The following is a 19807-nucleotide window of genomic DNA, read 5'->3' on the forward strand; positions in this document are numbered from 1 at the left end:
TTTATTATTGTATGGATATTCAAATTCCATTCAAACTCCATTCTGATTAATAATAATTGACCGAGCGAAGTGAGGTCTAAGATTCAAGTCTACGGTTTGGCATTTCTCTTAATGTTTATATGTTGCGCAATTACGGCGAAACGCGGTAATAGATTTTGAATGAAAAAGACTAAGAAATTGTCAAAAAACCACTGATTTATTGATAATTAGAAAGACCGGTTTCGGTTATTACACCATTGTCAATCTCTGATAAACGTTTATCAGTATATCTTATATCAATAAGAGTTTATCAGAGATTGACAATGATGTAATAACCGAAACCGGTCTTTCTAATTATCAATAAATCAGTGGTTTTTTGACAATTTCTTAGTCTTTTTCATTCAATATGAATAATTACCACAATATCAACTTCTCAACTACACAAAAAGTAATAGATTTTCATAAAATTTGACAGGTATGTTCATTTTTAAATTGCGCGTCGACGTATATACAAGGTTATTGGAAATTTTGCATTTCAAGGATAATATAAAAGGAAAAAGGAGCCAATATTAGAGTAAAAATCAGACCATAGAATTTTTCATCATAAATCAGCTGTTTAGTGGACTATAATACTAACCGTCCAAAAACATCGAGCATCTTGAGAATGTATCTTTCCATCAACGTTAGTGGACAGTTGACTATAATACTACATCTTGAAAATGTATCTTTCCATCAACGTTGTAGACAGTTGCAGCCAGACCTGATAACAGCGCTCACACTCACATTCCGGGACACTTCACGGTACGATAGGACAGAAAGCTCTATGTTTATTTAGGATTTTAAATTGATAAATTTTTTATTAATTTTTGAGAAAACATATCAATGTAACTTACTGAGCACGAGGTCACAGAACTACTAGTTTATACATATATGGTAAATAGATATAGTGGATATGGAAGAAGAAGAAGATAACCCATTTGAATACACTATTATCTATGACCACTCTCAAGCAAAGTATAACAAACTGAAAGCATGACGAATTGAAACTTGACAAACTGAAAACTTGACGTATTGAAATATTAAAGAACTGAAAATAGGACTATAAATCCTCGGTAAAAAAGAACATATATGAAAAATTTCAGTCCTGTAGTTTAGACGTGATGATGCGTCAAACATAGTTTTCATATCCCGTACGTGTATTAGCTAGTTCTTTTCTTTATTATATTATAGATAGATGAAGCAGGGGTGATTCTATCTATAGCACAGGCCTACAAGATGTATGAGCATTTGAAAAATATCGTCGAACATAAAAACCAACGACTCATGCCTCAAAGTTGAAAGAAGAAACTCGCGTCGCTCGTACAATTAATTCTCTGAATCCTTCAAAACATTATAAATGAGCAAATTAAGATCTATAACATAGACCTACATGATAATATAGTGATATGAAACACATATCCTTTCTCACCCTATAAACGATGAACACAATTGAACGATAACACAATTACATTGGCCAACGAAAACGAACTGTATAATATGGTTCAAATCATAATTATATTTTATTGAAAATTAATAATATAATTTGATTTAAGCAATTGAAAGTTATCGTGGATCATAAAGAAGCCTCACAAACGAAAAACGAATCGAGCTTAAAGTCAAAAGTAGGAACTCACTACGCTCGTTCAAAAAATTGACCCAAATTTGAATTACCAACAAATTATCAAAAAAAAATGTATAGTCTATTTCAAATGTAAATTCGCTTTATAGATTAAATTGAAAGAGTAGTTGATCAATTATTTTTCTTCAACAATCAATTTTTTCTTCTTCAATTATTTTTGAACGTAATTCAGAGACAATATGGCTACTCCTATTCCATTGTTCACAAACTGGTTACAGGTAATAAATTACCAAAGCATAGTAATTAATATTTCAAGTTCAACAATTTAATTTCAATACTGCAAGGCTACACGGTTTGGTCGTAATTGTTCATCTTGTAACGCTAATTTTCAAACTAATTCTGAAATCATATAAATTTGTAATTAAGAAAGTTGCTTGAGAATCAAGAACCAGTATGCCAAGTTCATTTTTTTGAAGTCTATCACTCGAAAAAATTTGAAGATTTCGAATGGAACATGCTAATGCTTTTTGAAAATTGCACTTTTACTTCATTGATTGAATATGACGATTTCAGGCCCGTATGCAGATACTCGGTTTAAACGGAGAAATGTCAGCTCTTCGTTTTTAAACCCCATATGAAAAACATTATGATAAATGCAACCATATCTACAAGTAGACGTGGATTAGCGTTAAACGTAGTGTTAGCATAATATTATGGCCCTTAGCCTTGGGATTATCATCAGAGCTCAGAGGTAGATGATAATCATTATACAAATAAATCTAGGGAGCAAGATAGTATTATAAAAAGTAAACTTCAACTGTAATGACCTCGATTGCTATACTCCGTACAAAATAACTTTTGACTTGGAGGAAAATGCGGCGCAGAGAAATGGAGGGAGATCAGCCAATTACAAAGAGTCATAGGTAGAAGCGCAGTTGCCAATTTGTCGATTGGAGTCAGTCGACTGAAGGATTTCAGAGAGGAAACTCCGTAAGTTTAACATGAGCGCTTGAATACTCACTAGAAATTAGAGAATGCTGGCCGGTTCAGAGCGGCAACATCACCACCGTTGTATCCCTACCTCTGTATGCCTTCTCTGCTGCGCATGTCCATCCCAAGTCAGAAGTAATTTTGTACGGAGTATAAATGAATACGACTTGATGTTGTCAAAACCACTAGTTTATAATAACAATTTGAGATACTAGTTTCGGTTGTTGATTCATTATCAATCTCTAGTTAACTGAAAGCTTGAATTTTGAGCAGCAGAATATGTAGGGTGGGTAAAGCCCTACGATTGGGGATCAGCTGTTGACCAATAGAGGTTGAGCTCTACTGCCATTGGCCGAGACAAGACACGCCCAAGTATTCCAAATATGGTCATCATATCCGTTAGATAACAACCAATGAAGAGAGACTTAGTAAGTGACAGTGACATTTGGATCATAATATGAGAGAGAATGGGAAAGATACTATTTTAAAACCAGAAAAACACATTACAGTCAGCAGACCACCTTACAGTGTCACGTGTGTAAATATACAGAGATAAACAGTTAAAAACATAACAGCGTCTCATGTTCAATTGAAATAAGTCACTTTATAAAAAATAAAATGAAAAATGACTACAGGAGCATAATTAAAGATCTGTCAAGCTGTAGAGACATTTCTCTACCAAGTAGTCTTTAAACTTGAACTGGAATTCCCTTCCCTTTATAGGAAAGGAGAGAAGTATGGGTTGGAAGCTTTAAGGACAGAAGTAAGTATAGCGTTCAGATTTTGTGATAACTTACTATAAAATAACACACCATTAACCATAGGATCTCTCTCAATGACTTTTTTGTTCACCCTTGTTCTCTTCAAATTAAAATTATGATTGGTTTCGCACACTTCCACATTCTTACTAATTCTTTACACATATAATGAATAGACTGTTGACATTTTTTTTTTCATTGAAAATAGGTGAACAAGAGCTAGTAAATTTCACTCTAAATTCAAATCTCAGTGCACGCTTCTGCAAAATCAAAACACTGCAGCCGATCCCCACTATTGCTTTCGTAGAGGGCACTTGGCACAATTTTAATACATTAATTGGAATTAAAGACAAGGAAAAATTGTTATCGTGTTTAGAATGATTATTATTGTAATCATAATTACAAAGATGATTAAAAATAATTTTTAAAAATATTGTAATTTTGTTGACCTACCTGTCCAATATTTCGAAATCCATGTTTCGCTGCTATAGAACTGGCATCCTCGTCACCAGTTGGTATGTGAACGGCGAACTGGTTCATGTAGACAACCGGTTTCCGTTTCAAGGCCACTTCACAACTACCAATCACCAACAGCGTTGCAAGCACAAGCAATGCCATGCAACGCGTTGCCCCACTATCACTACACAAACTCACACTTCTGCCCATTGCTTGCAATGGAGCAAATGATACAGGCTCCAAAATATGATACGCCGATTTTGTTCCGTAGCACAACCCCAACCCGATAAACAGAAATTTCCCCAAAACTAATTAAAAACTCCCACAGGTTTGTTTCATTGGAAAGTGGTATGAAAGAGTTAAAATACAGGAAATACAAAATTGATGATAGAAAGATTAGTAATTAAGAATTGATAATAGAAAGCTTCGAATGGAAGAATAATAGGTACGTTTTTGTTCTTTTAGTTTGATCGAATGGTGATTTCTAAAAAAAATTAAAAAAACTATGTTTTTGATCGATGTTAAAAATGGATTGAAAAAATTGTGTAGGCATAAATTGTATACAAATAATGTAACCACTTAGTTCACAAGTAACTGATTTGATTATAAATACCACACAAACTTTATTTGAATATGATAATGGACTATTTGATTATACTTTAAAATAGAGATATTATTTTGTATTATCTTTAGAGAGCATAATTTTGATTGATATTTTCTACGATTTTGTTCACAGGCTCAGCTTTTGAAAATGCGTCAGGTTCTCCCGAATTCGAAAATCTGAAACAGAAAATGAAGACATGAAAAAATCTCGAAAATTCACGAAGATTATGTTGACACATTCTCTCAATTTCTTGGATTGACCAATCACTTTATCTATAATCTATAATAATAAAATAAAGAACTGGTAATTTTTTAGGTAGAGTGAAAAGTAAACAGTGACTTAACCTTTTTTCTGAATTGCAGTATATCAATCTAGATTTGGGAGAGGAATATTGAAGGGCTTGGTTTTCCTCTCCCGAAATCATTTTAATATAAGTAGTGAATTTGTAAAAATAGAATGAATAATTTGTTTAGAAATTGTTTAGTTTGATGCAACGTTTATATAATTCACACTAACAAACAGCACACTGGGCCTGAGAAAACGTTTATACTAGATTGTTTATTCTATGACTAGGCTATACACTACCATAGAAAGCCAAAGGCTTAAAAATGTGATACTACATTGGATGAATGGATTTGGACATTTTTAAAGGAAACTTGGAATATATTTTCATAGCTTATCAAGTCATACATCGTCAACTACAGGATAACTTCATGATTTTCCTGATACAGAATTATAGATAATACATTACACTTACATTCAAGGTTAGGAGCTAAGATTAACTACAGGAAACTTTCCACTCCAATCACACTCAGTTTCTTTGTTTTTTCCTATCTTGAGGTTTTGCCTGTGTTAGCTGTCATTAATGCTAGCTATACTATTTTGTTGTGTAAAAAATACAATATTGAGGTCCACGTTATAATGGCAGTGGAGAAACATAGAAGAGCAACGTTGCCGATCCTCTGTCTTGTCAATACCTTCTATGGAGGGTAACTGATACTGGTTTCTTGATGTAATATTAACTAATCATTCTCGTTTAAAATAATCAATAATGTTTTATCAAGCAAGAAATTATATTTATCAGTGATTTCATAATGAGTTCTCATATTCAAGATTGAACATTTTGTTAATTATTTATATTTCTACAATGTTAAAAAACAATCTGGCAAAAGAACAAAGCGAGAAAGAGACAGCGCTATCCGCTTTGTTGAATGATATACAAGGATAGCAATACAATTGCTAATCAAACACTGCCATTATAACGTGGACCTCACTATAATAATTATTTTGCAATTTATAAATTACATTTTTCCTTATTAATAGCGGGGTAATTTGTGATTGATTACTATTTTGAGCTCGTTAAAATCGACATCATGTAATTTTCCTTACTGTTACATTATTTGTTCATTCGTTTAATGTTGAACTCATATCAATTATAAATTGATCCAATTAGCTGAGATAATCATACACAATTAAAGACCTGTTACATAATGTATATTAAATTCAATTATTAAATCTACAATCTGCAGTTCGTGGATTTTAGCTTGAGCAAATAACACAAAAAAATACTCTATGAAAAATGTAATTTATTTCATTTTTCAATGTTGTTTGTTAAGGTTATTTCCACTTGAAAATGGCTATAACTAGCAGAAACATGTTGTGAATTATTAATGAATCATTAGAAAGGGTGGGCTACTTCAAGATTTTAATTTTTTTTCTATAGCATTTTGATAAAATAAGCTGTTTCTTTTTTCATAAATAGAAATATTTTTAACTTTGTTGTAGTTCAGACACTGTGTTACTTGTAAATATTTGAAAAACACTTACTTTTCTTGGAGTATTGAGGAATGCATTTCATTCACGCTTCATCAGCCTCTATATTATTAATATTAAATACTAATGGGCGGTTTCCGAGCTCGGGATTTATAAGTTCTGGATTTATAGAGTCCACGACTCAAATAAGCGCTTGGGTCTAAATCGACTTTCTGAGTCACGATTTTATCTTCTAAACTCTGGGGTCTATAAAGTTCTCAACTTATTTGAGTCCAGGACTTTAAAGTAGTAAACATGAGGGAAATTCACAATATTTTCCTGTTATATTGTTGGCATTATAGCAAAACGAAAACAGCTGATTGCAGCGGGATAATTCAAATGAGCAAGCTCTCCAAACTATTTTGTGAAAATATGTTTCGATTTATTTTTAGGCCTATTCAAAGCAAAACCTAACCTTTTAAAGGATGAATGAATAAACATTTTATTTTACTTTATGCTATTATTGATCATTGATCCTAACCAGTGATTTTGGAATAACAATTTCATTAGGCTTTTGAGTTTGAAAATTAACTGGAATAATAATTTATTATTATCATTATTATTATTATATTAATATGTTGAATATGACATTGATTAATAACATTCAGATTGGAATATAAATTCCAAGCCAACCTTGTATTATTTTTCTTGAACATTTTTAGGTTATGTCACATTCGTAAAATAAGGTTAGTTTTTTACACATAATTCTGATACAATTTTATTGCAAAATACACTTGCAAACTATAAATTATGAATTTAGATGGACTAATCCAAATAATTTAGGCATTCCATAACATCTATTTGGCTTTTCATCTACTCCAAAAGAATAACAGAATTGTGTTTGCTCAGTTAAGTCTAGAACTTAAATTTAAACCCTACCCCAGTCGAGGGTTTAAAATTACGCTGTTTTAAGTTCTGGACTTACCGATTTTTAATAAATCCTTGACTTGGAAAGAGGCGAGAATCTAATTATTCAAGTCCTGGACTTATAAGCCCTTCACTCAGAAAGCGAAATTATAACCTCCAGGGTCTAACGTGATCTCTAAACTCCAGGGTCTATTTGAGTCCTCAACTACGTTAACGCTTTGACTCGGAAAGCCAATTTTCCGACCCCAGAGTTTAAAGCCAGTTAAAGTCTAGAACTTAGCTAAATCCCGAGCTCGGAAACCGTCCCTAAATATTAAAAAAATATTTTTATTGGCCAATAATAGTGGGTGATACAGAAATTTTTCTTCGACATCAGTCAAATATTATAATTACTAGTAATTTATTGTTAACTTCGATTTTTTGTAGCTTTGATTATTAGTAAATAAATTTTTTTATTGTCTAAACAGCTGATACTCTCACTCAGCGGTCAGGGTTTTGCCCTTGCTGGGTGGTGCCATGTAATTTTAATTTATTTGTAAAATAGCATAATATTATAATCTAGAATATTTCTTTTGTAAGTTTTTTATTTTGTAATTGTTTTTATGGGCAATAAAGATGTTTGAAAAAAAATACAAGTACTTTACAAGTACTTAGGGCCATGCCACATTGCATTAATACATTGTAAAAGTAATTGAAATCGAATACAATTAAACATTAATGGGGGTAAGTCAAAGCATTCAACTATTAAGAAATTCTTCTACTGAATAATAAGCGGCTTTTTATGCAATGATGGTTATCCTCTTTTTAAAATTCATGAAATGGCTTGTTCCTTAATTTCAGTGGCAGTTTATTACAGTAGTTAGAATAAAAAATGAGGGCCAAGCCACACGTCTTTTATGCGTTTTTCAGGCGAGTTAGCAGGGCATGAATGTCTCACATTGGCCGATTGTTTTAGCATTCGAGAATCAGCTGATAATCAGCCATCGGGGAGCTATTTTCCCTGCCGACTCGTCTGAATACGCCTGAAAAATTGATTGGTGTGGTTTGGCCCTCATGGATGGTTAATAATTCTGTCAAAAAAACTAGGCACCGGCGAGATTCGAACTCACGATCTCCTGTTTACTAGACAGGCGCTTTAACCAACTAAGCCACGGCGCCATGGATGGGACGGTCACTAGAAACCTGTTTTGGTATGTCAAGTTGCTGCATCTCAAAATTTCACAATAGTGGTGTCACTGATAATAAGGCAAAGGTTATCTGCTTAAGTGTTTCGTCACTGGTACAAATTTTGAAATAACAATAATCATTTAATCAATCGTAAATTTAAAAGAAAATCACAATGTAAATAGGAAAGAACAAGTCTAATAATTAACAATCTTATTTATAAATTAATCGGGGGTGCCCACAGAGGGGTATGGACGCTGACTGCATCCTTGAAATTCTTTGGGGGGGGGGGGTCAACATCAAATCTTAGATGAGGGGTCAGCAGTGTTTAAAATGAATACTGAATTACTGATTTTTTTTTTGTTTGGGTGGGCTGACTTTTTGTATTGGGGGAAGCTGAATTTTTTCCAAGTTTGGGGGGTTGCACCCCCCCCCCTGATTAATGCCAGTTTAATATTAAAAATAATAAATATAGAAAATAGTTTTGACATTTATAGTAGTGCAGTCACAAAGTCAAAGAAGGGTTATAGAGGGAATTCTAGATAGGTTATTTATAATAGTCAGCACCTCATTAACATTAGTGTTGCTATCCTTGCCTGTCATTAGATAAAGCCGATAGCTCTGATATAACAACAGACTGTTGTTATATCGTTTTTGACTATGAATACATATAATAAACTATCAAAATATTAAATAAAAAATATATATATATATATATATAACTCAGTACCCTTTTATACTATTTTATCACAACATGTTTCCGACATTGAAGCCATGGCGGTGTCAAAATATTTCAAGGCAATCATGGAAATGTATTATTGAGTCATATTAAATGTATTTAATGGGTCATTTTAAAATCAATTGATGCACATAAGATGTATTATTAAATCATATATTTTCTTGATGAATAGAATATATTTGATCATTAATAGCCAGATATATAACACCAGATAATATTATACTTGTAATATAAATATAAATAGAAATGTCACAACATGTTTCGGGTTGTAACAAGTTGTGATTAAACAATTTTAAAAGGGTACTTAGATTTCTACGAGTATTTATATTTATATTCAAGAGTAGCCCTAAAGAAAAAAAACGATATTATACTTGATATACCGGGAACTAATGCTTATAGAACATTGCTTATAGAAAGCAATGGCAACGCAGAGAATCAGCAACTCTGGTGTCCTATAATTTCCACTTTAACATCATAACGTGGACCTCATTAGAAACAGTCTACTAAGAAATGAAAGGGAGTGAGAATTTATATCGAAAAAATTGATGTACAGTTTTAAATGCAGCAACGAAAGAGAATCTGAATAAAGATCAACCCAACCGGTTTCCAAAAGATATAGCTATAAAGTCATGCATAGTTCAAGAGCGGTCTGCTATGCAAGGTAGCTCCTTACCACTTGTCAGAAAGTGGGTTATATAATTTGCAACTATAGAGCTATAAATTGCAGATGTTGGCCGCCATATTTGATCAACATTTGCAATTTTTTCTTCTTCACAAAACGCACAAAAACGGCTATTACAGTTCGCTGAATTCATCTTTCACATTAACTTGGTTCAAACTCACACTTCCGGGTTGTTGTTCAAACCTTTTACAAAAAATCAGATTATTTCCTTCTTGAGTCTACTTGGATACTGAATAGCTAATTTTTAACGAGCTGAGCTAGTTCTTACTAAGACTAGAGCCTTGAGTCGTTGTCTGTTTGTGGGTGAGTATGTTCGACGATCGCTTTTGATTGGTTATATCAAACAGCTTTAAATGTTCAACATAATATATTCTTTGAACCATTATACAGATCAAGTTCGTTGGCCAACGAAATTGACTCATTCCTTCGTTCTTTTTGAGGATATAAGAGGACATTGAAAGTCCTTAACACAATATTCATATTGATTACAGCTCTTCTAAAATCTTGAAAGGAAGAATTGTATAGGTACTATATATAATTATATTAATCTATATAATCTAGTTATTATAATACGGTAATATTGTATGATTTTGGTATTTATGTACTAACATTTACTGCGATTCTTAACCACAAAGGGCCTGTTTCCGGGCTCGGGATTTAGCTAAGTTATAGACTTTAAACAGCTGGAGTCAGAAAATTAGCTTTCTGAAACGGGGCGTAGTTGTAATCCACGTTTAAATTAAATTTCGAAAAACTAGAAAATTGAACATAGAATAAAGAAAAATAGTGTAAAATTTCAGCTATTTTGAATTATTTAGGAATGTTTCTTTTCGTCAAGGAAAAACGTTTCCAATTATAGAAATGAGAAAATAAAGATTATCATAAAAACTACGACTAAGCCCAGTTTTGAAAAGCCTATTTTCTGACTTATTTTCTAAGTTAGCTAAGTCCCGTGCTCGGAAACCGGTCCTAATTATTTTTTCTAAGTAGAATTTGAACCGTTTTTTTCTTTCAATTCAGAGAGATAGTTTAGTGCTGCAAGCTTGCATCTCAAATTTCTAAATATTGAATGAATAAATTTTTGCAGTATAAGAAAAATATTATCAAAGCAAGAGAAGTAGAGTGAGAGTGTCACACCAGATTTTTAATCGAGGGACGTGAAATGAGATACAATCACACAAACCGTTCGATTAATGTGGTTTCCTCAACAATTTATAGTACAATAGAAAACGTTACACCAATGAAATGGAGCAAAATTAATTAAACTTTTAATGGATTTGAAGAATTAATAGAGCCCGCATGTACTATTCAGATTAAGATTGTATCAATTTGGTTTTTTGTTATGTAACAAATAGTCGTTAGAACCAATTTCATCCAGCACAGTACGAATGATTTCTCAATACAATTAAATTCATTGTATATTATACAGGCCAATCAATCGCTTAATGTATTAAACTATTAGTTTGTATTAGCCTAATTAAAAATTTAGTAAAATATTTATTCTAATTTAAATAAAATATAAAAACTTGGTAAATTATTTTTCTGTTTGCATAGAAAATTACAAAGACATAATTGTGTATTGCCTAGTAATCTAAGTAGGGCGCAGTATTCAGTATTTTTATGCTGAGTTGAAGAAAAAGTACTTGACATTCATTTGCCTTTGTTTTGCTTTCGAGCTCTTATTTTCTGAATTCTCTCTCGCTCTTATCTGTTTTCTTAGTCTTATCATCTTTGGTGTATGGTGTTTTCTTTAGCTTTAACTTAGAATTATTGTATTGGAGGATTACGTGTAAGAGAGGCCGACTGTGCCCTAAAATCGTCCTCCTAGGTTTCAAATAAATCAATCAATCTCTCTCGCACTCTCTTCTTTCTCTCCCTTGGTAGAGAGTTAGTGGGGAGGATATTTTTAATATTCTTTCCAAAGAATGGACATTGATATGTCCAAAGCTCCGCCAATTTATGTAGATGCATTACAATATAATTATCTATAGTTATTATATTACAAATCGCTTTTTCATATCATATACAATTCAATAATTATTTTCTTAGTCTATATTATGTAAATTCATCTATAATTTTGCTGTATTGTAAGCTATTGTATATAAGTGTATAAGCCAGTATATATTGTAATCTACATAAAGTACTCAATCAATCAATTCCTCTCTTAGCTGGAAGGATCAAACTACCCATTTGTGCAATCGTGTTTTTGCAGGAATGCACCAGTTCAAAAGACTCAAAAACTTCCTTCCTAGGAGCATAAGAGTCCTATTGGTGAGAGCACTGATACAGCCTTTGCTGGATTACTGTTGCTCAACTTACATTGATCTTACTGCTGAGCAGAATACTAGACTGCAAAGATCACTGAATTATGCAGTCCGTTTTCATTTTTGATGCTAGGCGTCATGACCACATCACTCCTTTCTTTAAGGAGCTGGGGTGGCTCAAGCTGATGGAGCGCAGAAGGTATTTCCTTCTGGTCTTAACTCACAAGCTGATTGTAAGAAGTGATGGTGCTGGCTATCTTCGAGACTCCTTCACACTCCAAATACGACTTTATCGAACTGCTATTTTCAACTCATTTTTCCTCCCGCCTGCCATGGAGCTCCCTGCCCTACCACCTGATCCAATCCAATTCATTGCTTCAAGGGGAATCTGTTCAAATATTTACTTGATGGTGACTAAGCTATTGTCCTGTTTGTTCTAATCTTAATTTCATTTCTCTGCGTTCCATTCAATATTATTCACTTAAATTGATATTCTCATTCTTATTTCTATTCATTTATTTTATTTGCTCTTATTTTTGCAACATTACAAAGCTACATAGGAGAGAACAAGTGCACTCCTACAACACTCGGAGGACAATTTTAGATGTGCTACGCTGTCGTTTTTCGAAGGTGTGGGAATGTTTCCCTTTGCTGGCGCTGAGGATGTTCAACCACTCGCCAGGGCGCGTCCGTGAATGTCTTCAGGTCCACCTTGTTTAAGTGACTAATTGAAAACCGTCTATATAATATCAATGACTTTTTCAATGAAAATATTTGTGATCTGTGACACTGCCATCGTGATTAAGTTAAGTGTGGTCTGTTTGGCCAGTGTTTTTTTTATGTTGAAAATGTAGGCTACTGACTGACGCGATCTGCCCAGCAATGGTCGTTGATCGATGGATTAGATATTAATTCACTACTGTGTATTGTGACATCTCTCAAGGCCTTTCACATGATTACAGGTAGTTTTTAATAATTGTATTAGAATTATTTTAGACTTGAAATATGATGACCATGTTGCTCCATTCACACAATCAATAAACCTAATGGAAATCAGTGAAAGAAGAGAATACCTGATTAGGGTGAATTATTGTATTTTTCTCCCTGAAATAATGTTTTTAGATTGTATATAAGTTTTTCGAAGCTGTTTACAATTTCTCTTTTTTTTTTTTGTTTCTTTGAATATTTTTATGGTTTGACTATAAGTTAACATAGAAACATAGCGTAGCCTACTTATAAATATGTTTATTAAGAAGATGTAAATGAATATAAGTTATTCTTATAATTTTGTGTTCTAGCTATGTAAACTAGCATTTTGATCGGTGGATAAAAGAGAGAAAGAGCTCTTCAGCTTTACTCATATCTGAATAAATATTAATTTTTATAGGCCTAACCTATTCAATAAATTAATTCATAGCAATATTAAAAACACCACAGTCTGTACTTGAAAAAATTAATATTTTTTCCATTCTAGAAATGATTTTTACTACAAGAATAATTATTGTTAAATGAACGTGAGTTTTAGCCTGAAAGTTGAAATCTGGTGCCCTTTGAATTCGAAAAGATTCACAAAAATGTAATATCATTATAAATTTCAGAAGTAATGTGTTACAATGTCAATAAAAGTGAGCCAAGTAACTAGATTTTAGTAATCACGAGTCAAGTAACAATGGATTTTAGCCAAATATAGGCAAAAATTGTTACCAGTCGTGTTTTATTATGACAGTTGCAACCTAACCTGTATTCACATTGTTTTTAGAATAAATAAGGTTATGTTGAATCATAGTACCAACCTTCATGTGTATGAGATGCAAGCAAGTGTTTCTGAAATAAACCAGCTATCTTTTTGTCCTCAATAGCATATTGCACAAACACTTGACGTTGTTATTATATTGCACGCAAACACAAGGAATATTTCGATATTCTAGGTTAACCCGTCACACGTATTTTATTCTACACTGCTAACATATCCCACCTCTAAACTAAATCTGAAGTCTGAACTGATCTTCAGTTTTTGTTATTCACAAAATGACGTTGAGACTTGAGAGAAATTCCCCTAACACCAGGTCTGCCACAACAGACATTAAAAATTCCCTCAATTGTGTCGTCAGCTGTTAAAGCCGCGGGAGTTTCAAAGTTCCTCTAGAATCCAGTAAACACAGAGAAGAAATTTATTTCCTTCTACTTTGTGCAGTAAATCAGATAGGCCTACATCACGTTTGTGAATATTTCCACAAACAGTGTATGCGTGTATGGACCATTGAAAGTTGCAACAATTGGTAGGGTCTCTGATTATCTAGATTTCAGTTATTATCAATATTGTTATCTATTTTTTCCAATCATTATTTAATTTGATTTTTTTTTTTTTGCAGGCATAGCTCACCAACTGGGCGTAGACAGAGGTCCAAACTATTAGCCTAAAACTGATTGACAACGATATAAAGATGAACAACGACTAACGACACCCAACTGATGGGTCGAAAAGGAAGATTTCCTGGTTAAGCAGACTGTGGAGAAGGCAAAAGAGGTAAAAAGTAAGTGGCATTGTTATAAGAATGATTGAGCTATCACTAGTGACCTCCTGGGTTGGAGAACTCGCTCAAAAACTTACTGTTGTATTGCAATCTTTGAAATTCGCAACTTTTAATTATACAGAGTTGGTGGAAATTATGAAAACAGCTAAATATTCCTTTCACAATTATAATTTGACAGTAGTTTTCATTGGGGATCTTATTTGAAATGGAAACTTACCCTTCAAAAATTACTCTGTGGCTCCGACATTTTTGTCCCTCATATAAATTCAAACTCATTTCTTGAATGAGATGGTGGTCATGTAATACAGACTCCGATAAGTTCCAAGAGAAAATTGGAACCCTGCACATTTATATAACAACCTACATCAGTTTGTTAATGTAAAAGTTGTAAATAATTATGTTGAATATTAACCAGCTGAAATCATGAGTCAATGCATGAAGGTTTGTCTGAATGATAACTTCCAAATAGCCTCAGCTGATGTTATGAATGGAAAAACTGTTGTGCATGCAATGAATTCTTCAGTTGAGTAATGATAAACCATAACAATTTTTTAACTTTGTTGTAGTTCAGACACTGTGTTACTTAAGTTAAGCTGCATTAACACCTAAGTTAATAACAAAATGTTAATAACTTAATCCTTATAGATTCTATTAGATTGAACATATTTTATCATACACATGATGAACATATGTGTTTGTCAAGTTCCGTTCTATCTAATAGAATCTATAAAGCTGCGTTTACACCGGAGTTAATAACATGAGTTATTAACAAAAAGTTATTAACTTGACTGATTCGTCAAAAATTTCTCATGACAAAAGTTAATAACTCATGTTTCTAACAGAAAATTTCTTGTTATTAACAAGATCTTGTCATCAATGTAATTGACTTCCATATGATTTAATTTAACGAGACTATTCATATTATGTAACAGCCGGAATAAAAAACAAAAAAATTGTCTTCAAATTTGATTGAAACATGTGTGTGATCATTAAAATAATGATCTTCATCTGATCTAATGTAAATAAATTATAATGCGTTTACACCAGAGTTTAAAACAAAAGTTTTCAACATAAGTTAATAACATTTTCTTTTCGCTGCTAGTTTTGTTATCAACAAAAGTTAATAACTTTGTCACGTGTTTTGTCTGCAGCTGTAGTTATTAGGGAACAGCTGTAGCTGTAGGGATGCTGGGCGAGGGGGTTGCGGGGAATATAGTAACTTGTTATTAACAAAAGTTACCGACCTTCGATGGATAACATAAATCTTGTTAATAACAAGGAATTTTCTGTTGAAAACCCGAGTTATCAAATTTTTTCAAGAGAATTTCTTGTCGATTCAGTCAAGTTGACAACTTTTTATTAATAACTCATGTTATCAACTCCGGTGTAAACGCAACTCAACATGATGTTATCAACTTTTGTAATTAACATCAGTTGATAACAAAAATGTTGAAAACTTGTGTTATTAACTCCGGTGTAAAAGCAGCTTAAGGATTATGTTATTAAAATTTGATTTATCTCTTTCCTGTATAGGGCTACTTGTAATATAAATATAAAGAAAATAAATAAAAATCTCAGTACCATTTTTTTAAATATTTTATCACGACATGTTTCGGTCATTTATGCCATTATCAAGTGATATGAATTAAATAAATAAATACTAATGGAAGATTCTTATTTTGATCATATGTTAGTGTATTCATATGTTTTTATGAACTAGGACTGTAAATTTTGGGTTTAAATTCGCATGATTCTATCAAAAATGGGGTTATTGGTGTCTAATTGGATTAAGTTTATTATTTTATCTCTGTTTAATTTTGCTGCTTTATAAATATGAAATTCTTCTTTGACATTCAGTTTTTGACTTTTATTACCCCATTTTTGATAGAATCATGCGAATTTAAACCCAAAATTTACAGTCCTAGTTCATAAAAACATATGAATACACTAACATATGATCAAAATAAGAATCTTCCATTAGTATTTATTTATTTAATTCATATCACTTGATAATGGCATAAATGACCGAAACATGTCGTGATAAAATATTTTAAAAAAGGGTACTGAGATTTTTATTTATTTTCTTTATATTTTTCTTTATATTTAAAATTTGATTGTATGGTATGAGATGTTGTGGTATATCTCCATAATTGAAAGAATAAGACTTTGATATTGTCAATACCACTTTTAAAAGTTTATTGACAATATCAAAGTCTTATTCTTTCAATTATTAACATTTGTTTATAACTTGTGTAAACCTAGCTTTACTGTGCCTCAGGCTGATGAATAATGAATAAATAGAATAAAAAAATGAAGCTCCTCCTCAGGAGTGAAATGCATTCCTCAATACTCCAAGAAAAGTAAGTGTTTTTCAAATATTTACAAGTAACACAGTGTCTAAACTACAACAAAGATACTACAGCAGTAGTTCTGTGAACAGTAGACCTTGAGCAGTTAAAAACCACAGCCTTCATCAGAGTGAATTATGTCCTGTTTAGACGTGTTGGCGAGATTTCGATGTGTAAACAACTAATGGTGGTTTGGGAACTTATGATTTGGGATATTTCCGGGAATATTTCAGAGGCCAAGAAATTTTGGGAATTTATGGGAACTTGAGGGAATTTATAAAATTGTTCTAAAAATTATGAAATTAATCAATCTCACTCATATTTTATATTAATATAATCAATAAATCATCTTTCTATTTGCTATTGTTCAATCTCAAATACATTTTACATTAATATAATCAATAAATAATCATTCTTTGAGCCTGTTTTTGCTCACTGTCTTTTAAATACTCGTATAGTCCAATCAATGAAAGATTATAGAGGGAAAAGTTTGGAACACAATTTTCGACCCCGCAGCTCCTTTAAGGATAGTAAGGGGGTAAACATATAAATCCTCACTTCTACACCTTGTGCTGAGGTGGTGAGGGAGGTTTAAAAGTTGCATTTTTTCATTTTTGGCTGACACGCATGTAACTGTGAAACAATGCATTTCAGCGACATGGCTAACTGAACAAAAATGAAGCTATAAATAAATTTCCTACAAGTTTTGAACAGTAGAGTTTTGTGATATCTTCTTTACTTTTTTCATTTGGACGTTTTATTTGTTTACCCCCTCACTATCCTTGAAAGGACTGCGAGGTCAAAAATTGGGTTCCAAACGTTTCCCTCTATACCTTTCTTTCAGCATGAGTATCTTATTACAAGTTAAGTGAGCCTTAATGACTCTTGAAAGGTTGTGAGATTTTCTTTTCAATATTGAATTAAACTCGAAATGTTCTTGTTTTAGTTTAGCCTATTCTGCTGTATTTATAATTTATAATTTTTTTGATTTATATTCTACTCTCATAGAGGTTCAATCATTTTAGTGCGGAGAAATTGAATAAAATCATGCAATGAAAGATAAATTACACTCAATACTTTGTTGAGATGATTTACAGGCATTTATTAGTAAGTAAAATAATCTGATTCAACTTAAGACATGATAATAGTGGTGCAATTAAATGATTTGGAAAATTATATTGAGTGCTCATTTCTCCTTTAACCTTTCATGAAAATCAAAAGTCTATGAACTTCAAATTACTGTTTTCTTTGAACTTATCACAATTTATAAGTTATTCATCCTTATATTGTTACATAATCCTTGATTGAGACCTTGTGTAACAGAAAAAGTATTTTTCGGTCATTTTTGATGAAAGAAATAATAAATTTCCTCAAGCTCTCATGAATTCCCGGGAATTTATGATTTTTGGGAATATTTCCTCGATCTTAAATTCCCGGGAGTTTTACATCACTAATAATTATTAATAATATTTAGAATATAAAGAATATATTCTTCAAACTAGTTGTATGAAGTATAGTATTGTACCCAACAAGCATTGTTACTAGAAATTGTGAACGATGGTTTTTCAGTTTCAGGTTCTTAAAACAGGTACCTATGTAATTGTCTCACGTCATCTTAAAGGAGTTTTGTTTTATTTTCTCTTCTTGAAAGATTAAATGTCATGATAGCCTCAAGACGTCACAATAATTAATACCGTATGATATCACTTTATCATATAATATGTAGTATTCTTAAGTTTTGTTTTTTTTCAAGCTTTTGTGATTTTTTTAAATTACTGCAATACTTTCTTCAATTGAATTTCTTATTGTCGGATCCTCATGGTCTTAAGGACCTTAAGTTTAAAATTTCAAGTCAATCGGTTAATTAGGAATGGAGCTATCGTGTTCACAGACATACACACACACACACACACACACACACACACACACACACACACACACACACACACACACACACACACACACACACCACACACACATATACACACACACACATACACACACATACACACAGACCAACACCCAAAAATCATGTTTTTGGACTCAGGGGGCCTTGAAAGGTATAGAATATAGGGTACCTTAATAATTTTTTGGAAAGCAATACTTTCCTTACCTATGGTAATAGGGCAAGGAAAGTAAAACTTGATGTAATCAAATCTTGAAGAATCGAAAATAGGCCTATGACCATCCTTGATAAATTAAGAATCTCTACACAAAATTTCAAGTTAATATCAGTCCTGTTGTTAAGACGTGATTATGTGTCAAACATAATTATCCTTTTCCGTACGTGTATAAGCCAGTTCTTTCCTTTATTATAGTATAGATTATTATGTTGCTTTGGCCTGTGATCTGTATAAATGTCCTGTAACATCTAAAGGTGCGTCCACATATGCCAAACCGAACCGCGCAGTAAACCATGCATTCCGCCGAACATCGGGCCTTTCAGCGAACATGAGCATATGTTTCATCAAGTTGATAATCAGCTGTTAAACATTCGCCGTACTGTACTCCGAACCGTTCGCCGTGCCGCTCGCCTCTGTTTTAACTGTACCGCAATCTGAACGCTGAACTTTTCAGCCAGCTTTCTTTATTAATTTGATTAGACTTCAGTTGTAGGGGTTGAAGTTCTAGACTTCATACAGCTGAAGTAAGAAAATTGGCTTTCCGAAACGGGGCGTAGTCGTAGTCATTGTCATAGTCACGTTTGAATTAAATTTCAAAAAACTAGAAAATTAAACACAAAATAAAATAAAGAGAAAATAGTGTAAAGTTTCAGCTATTTTGAATTATTTAGAAACGTTTAATTTCGTCAAGGAAAAACGTGTCTAATTATAGAAATGAGAAAATAAAAACCGTCAAAAGGTAGAGTATTTGACCGATAACTTATCCTGAGAGTTACAGTAATATATTATCTACAGCAGTCTACAACTTATTGAGGTGTTCCCATACATATGGCTGTGTACTCTTTCATCGAATGAAGGAAATTACTGTA

General features: G+C 32.4%; 1 protein-coding gene and 1 non-coding gene across 2 annotated transcripts in view; both read right to left on the reverse strand.

Annotated features, from left to right (window-relative positions):
- Positions 1–13935, reverse strand: part of LOC111060125 (furin-like protease 2) — an 84566-nt gene extending 70631 nt beyond the window's left edge. The window contains exons 1-2 of the mRNA XM_039435412.1: positions 13727–13935; positions 3799–4581 (exon numbers count right to left, since the gene is read on the reverse strand). Coding sequence (XP_039291346.1) covers positions 3799–4011 — 213 coding nt within the window. The 5' untranslated portion in view covers positions 4012–4581; positions 13727–13935. The remainder of the gene's footprint in view (positions 1–3798; positions 4582–13726) is intronic.
- Positions 8169–8242, reverse strand: Trnat-agu. The gene has a single exon. It is a non-coding gene; the product is annotated as a tRNA-Thr (tRNA).
- Positions 13936–19807: the final 5872 nt, after the last annotated feature.

The sequence above is a fragment of the Nilaparvata lugens genome, chromosome 9, assembly GCF_014356525.2.
Source record: "Nilaparvata lugens isolate BPH chromosome 9, ASM1435652v1, whole genome shotgun sequence".
Classification (NCBI taxonomy): Eukaryota; Metazoa; Arthropoda; class Insecta; order Hemiptera; family Delphacidae; genus Nilaparvata; species Nilaparvata lugens.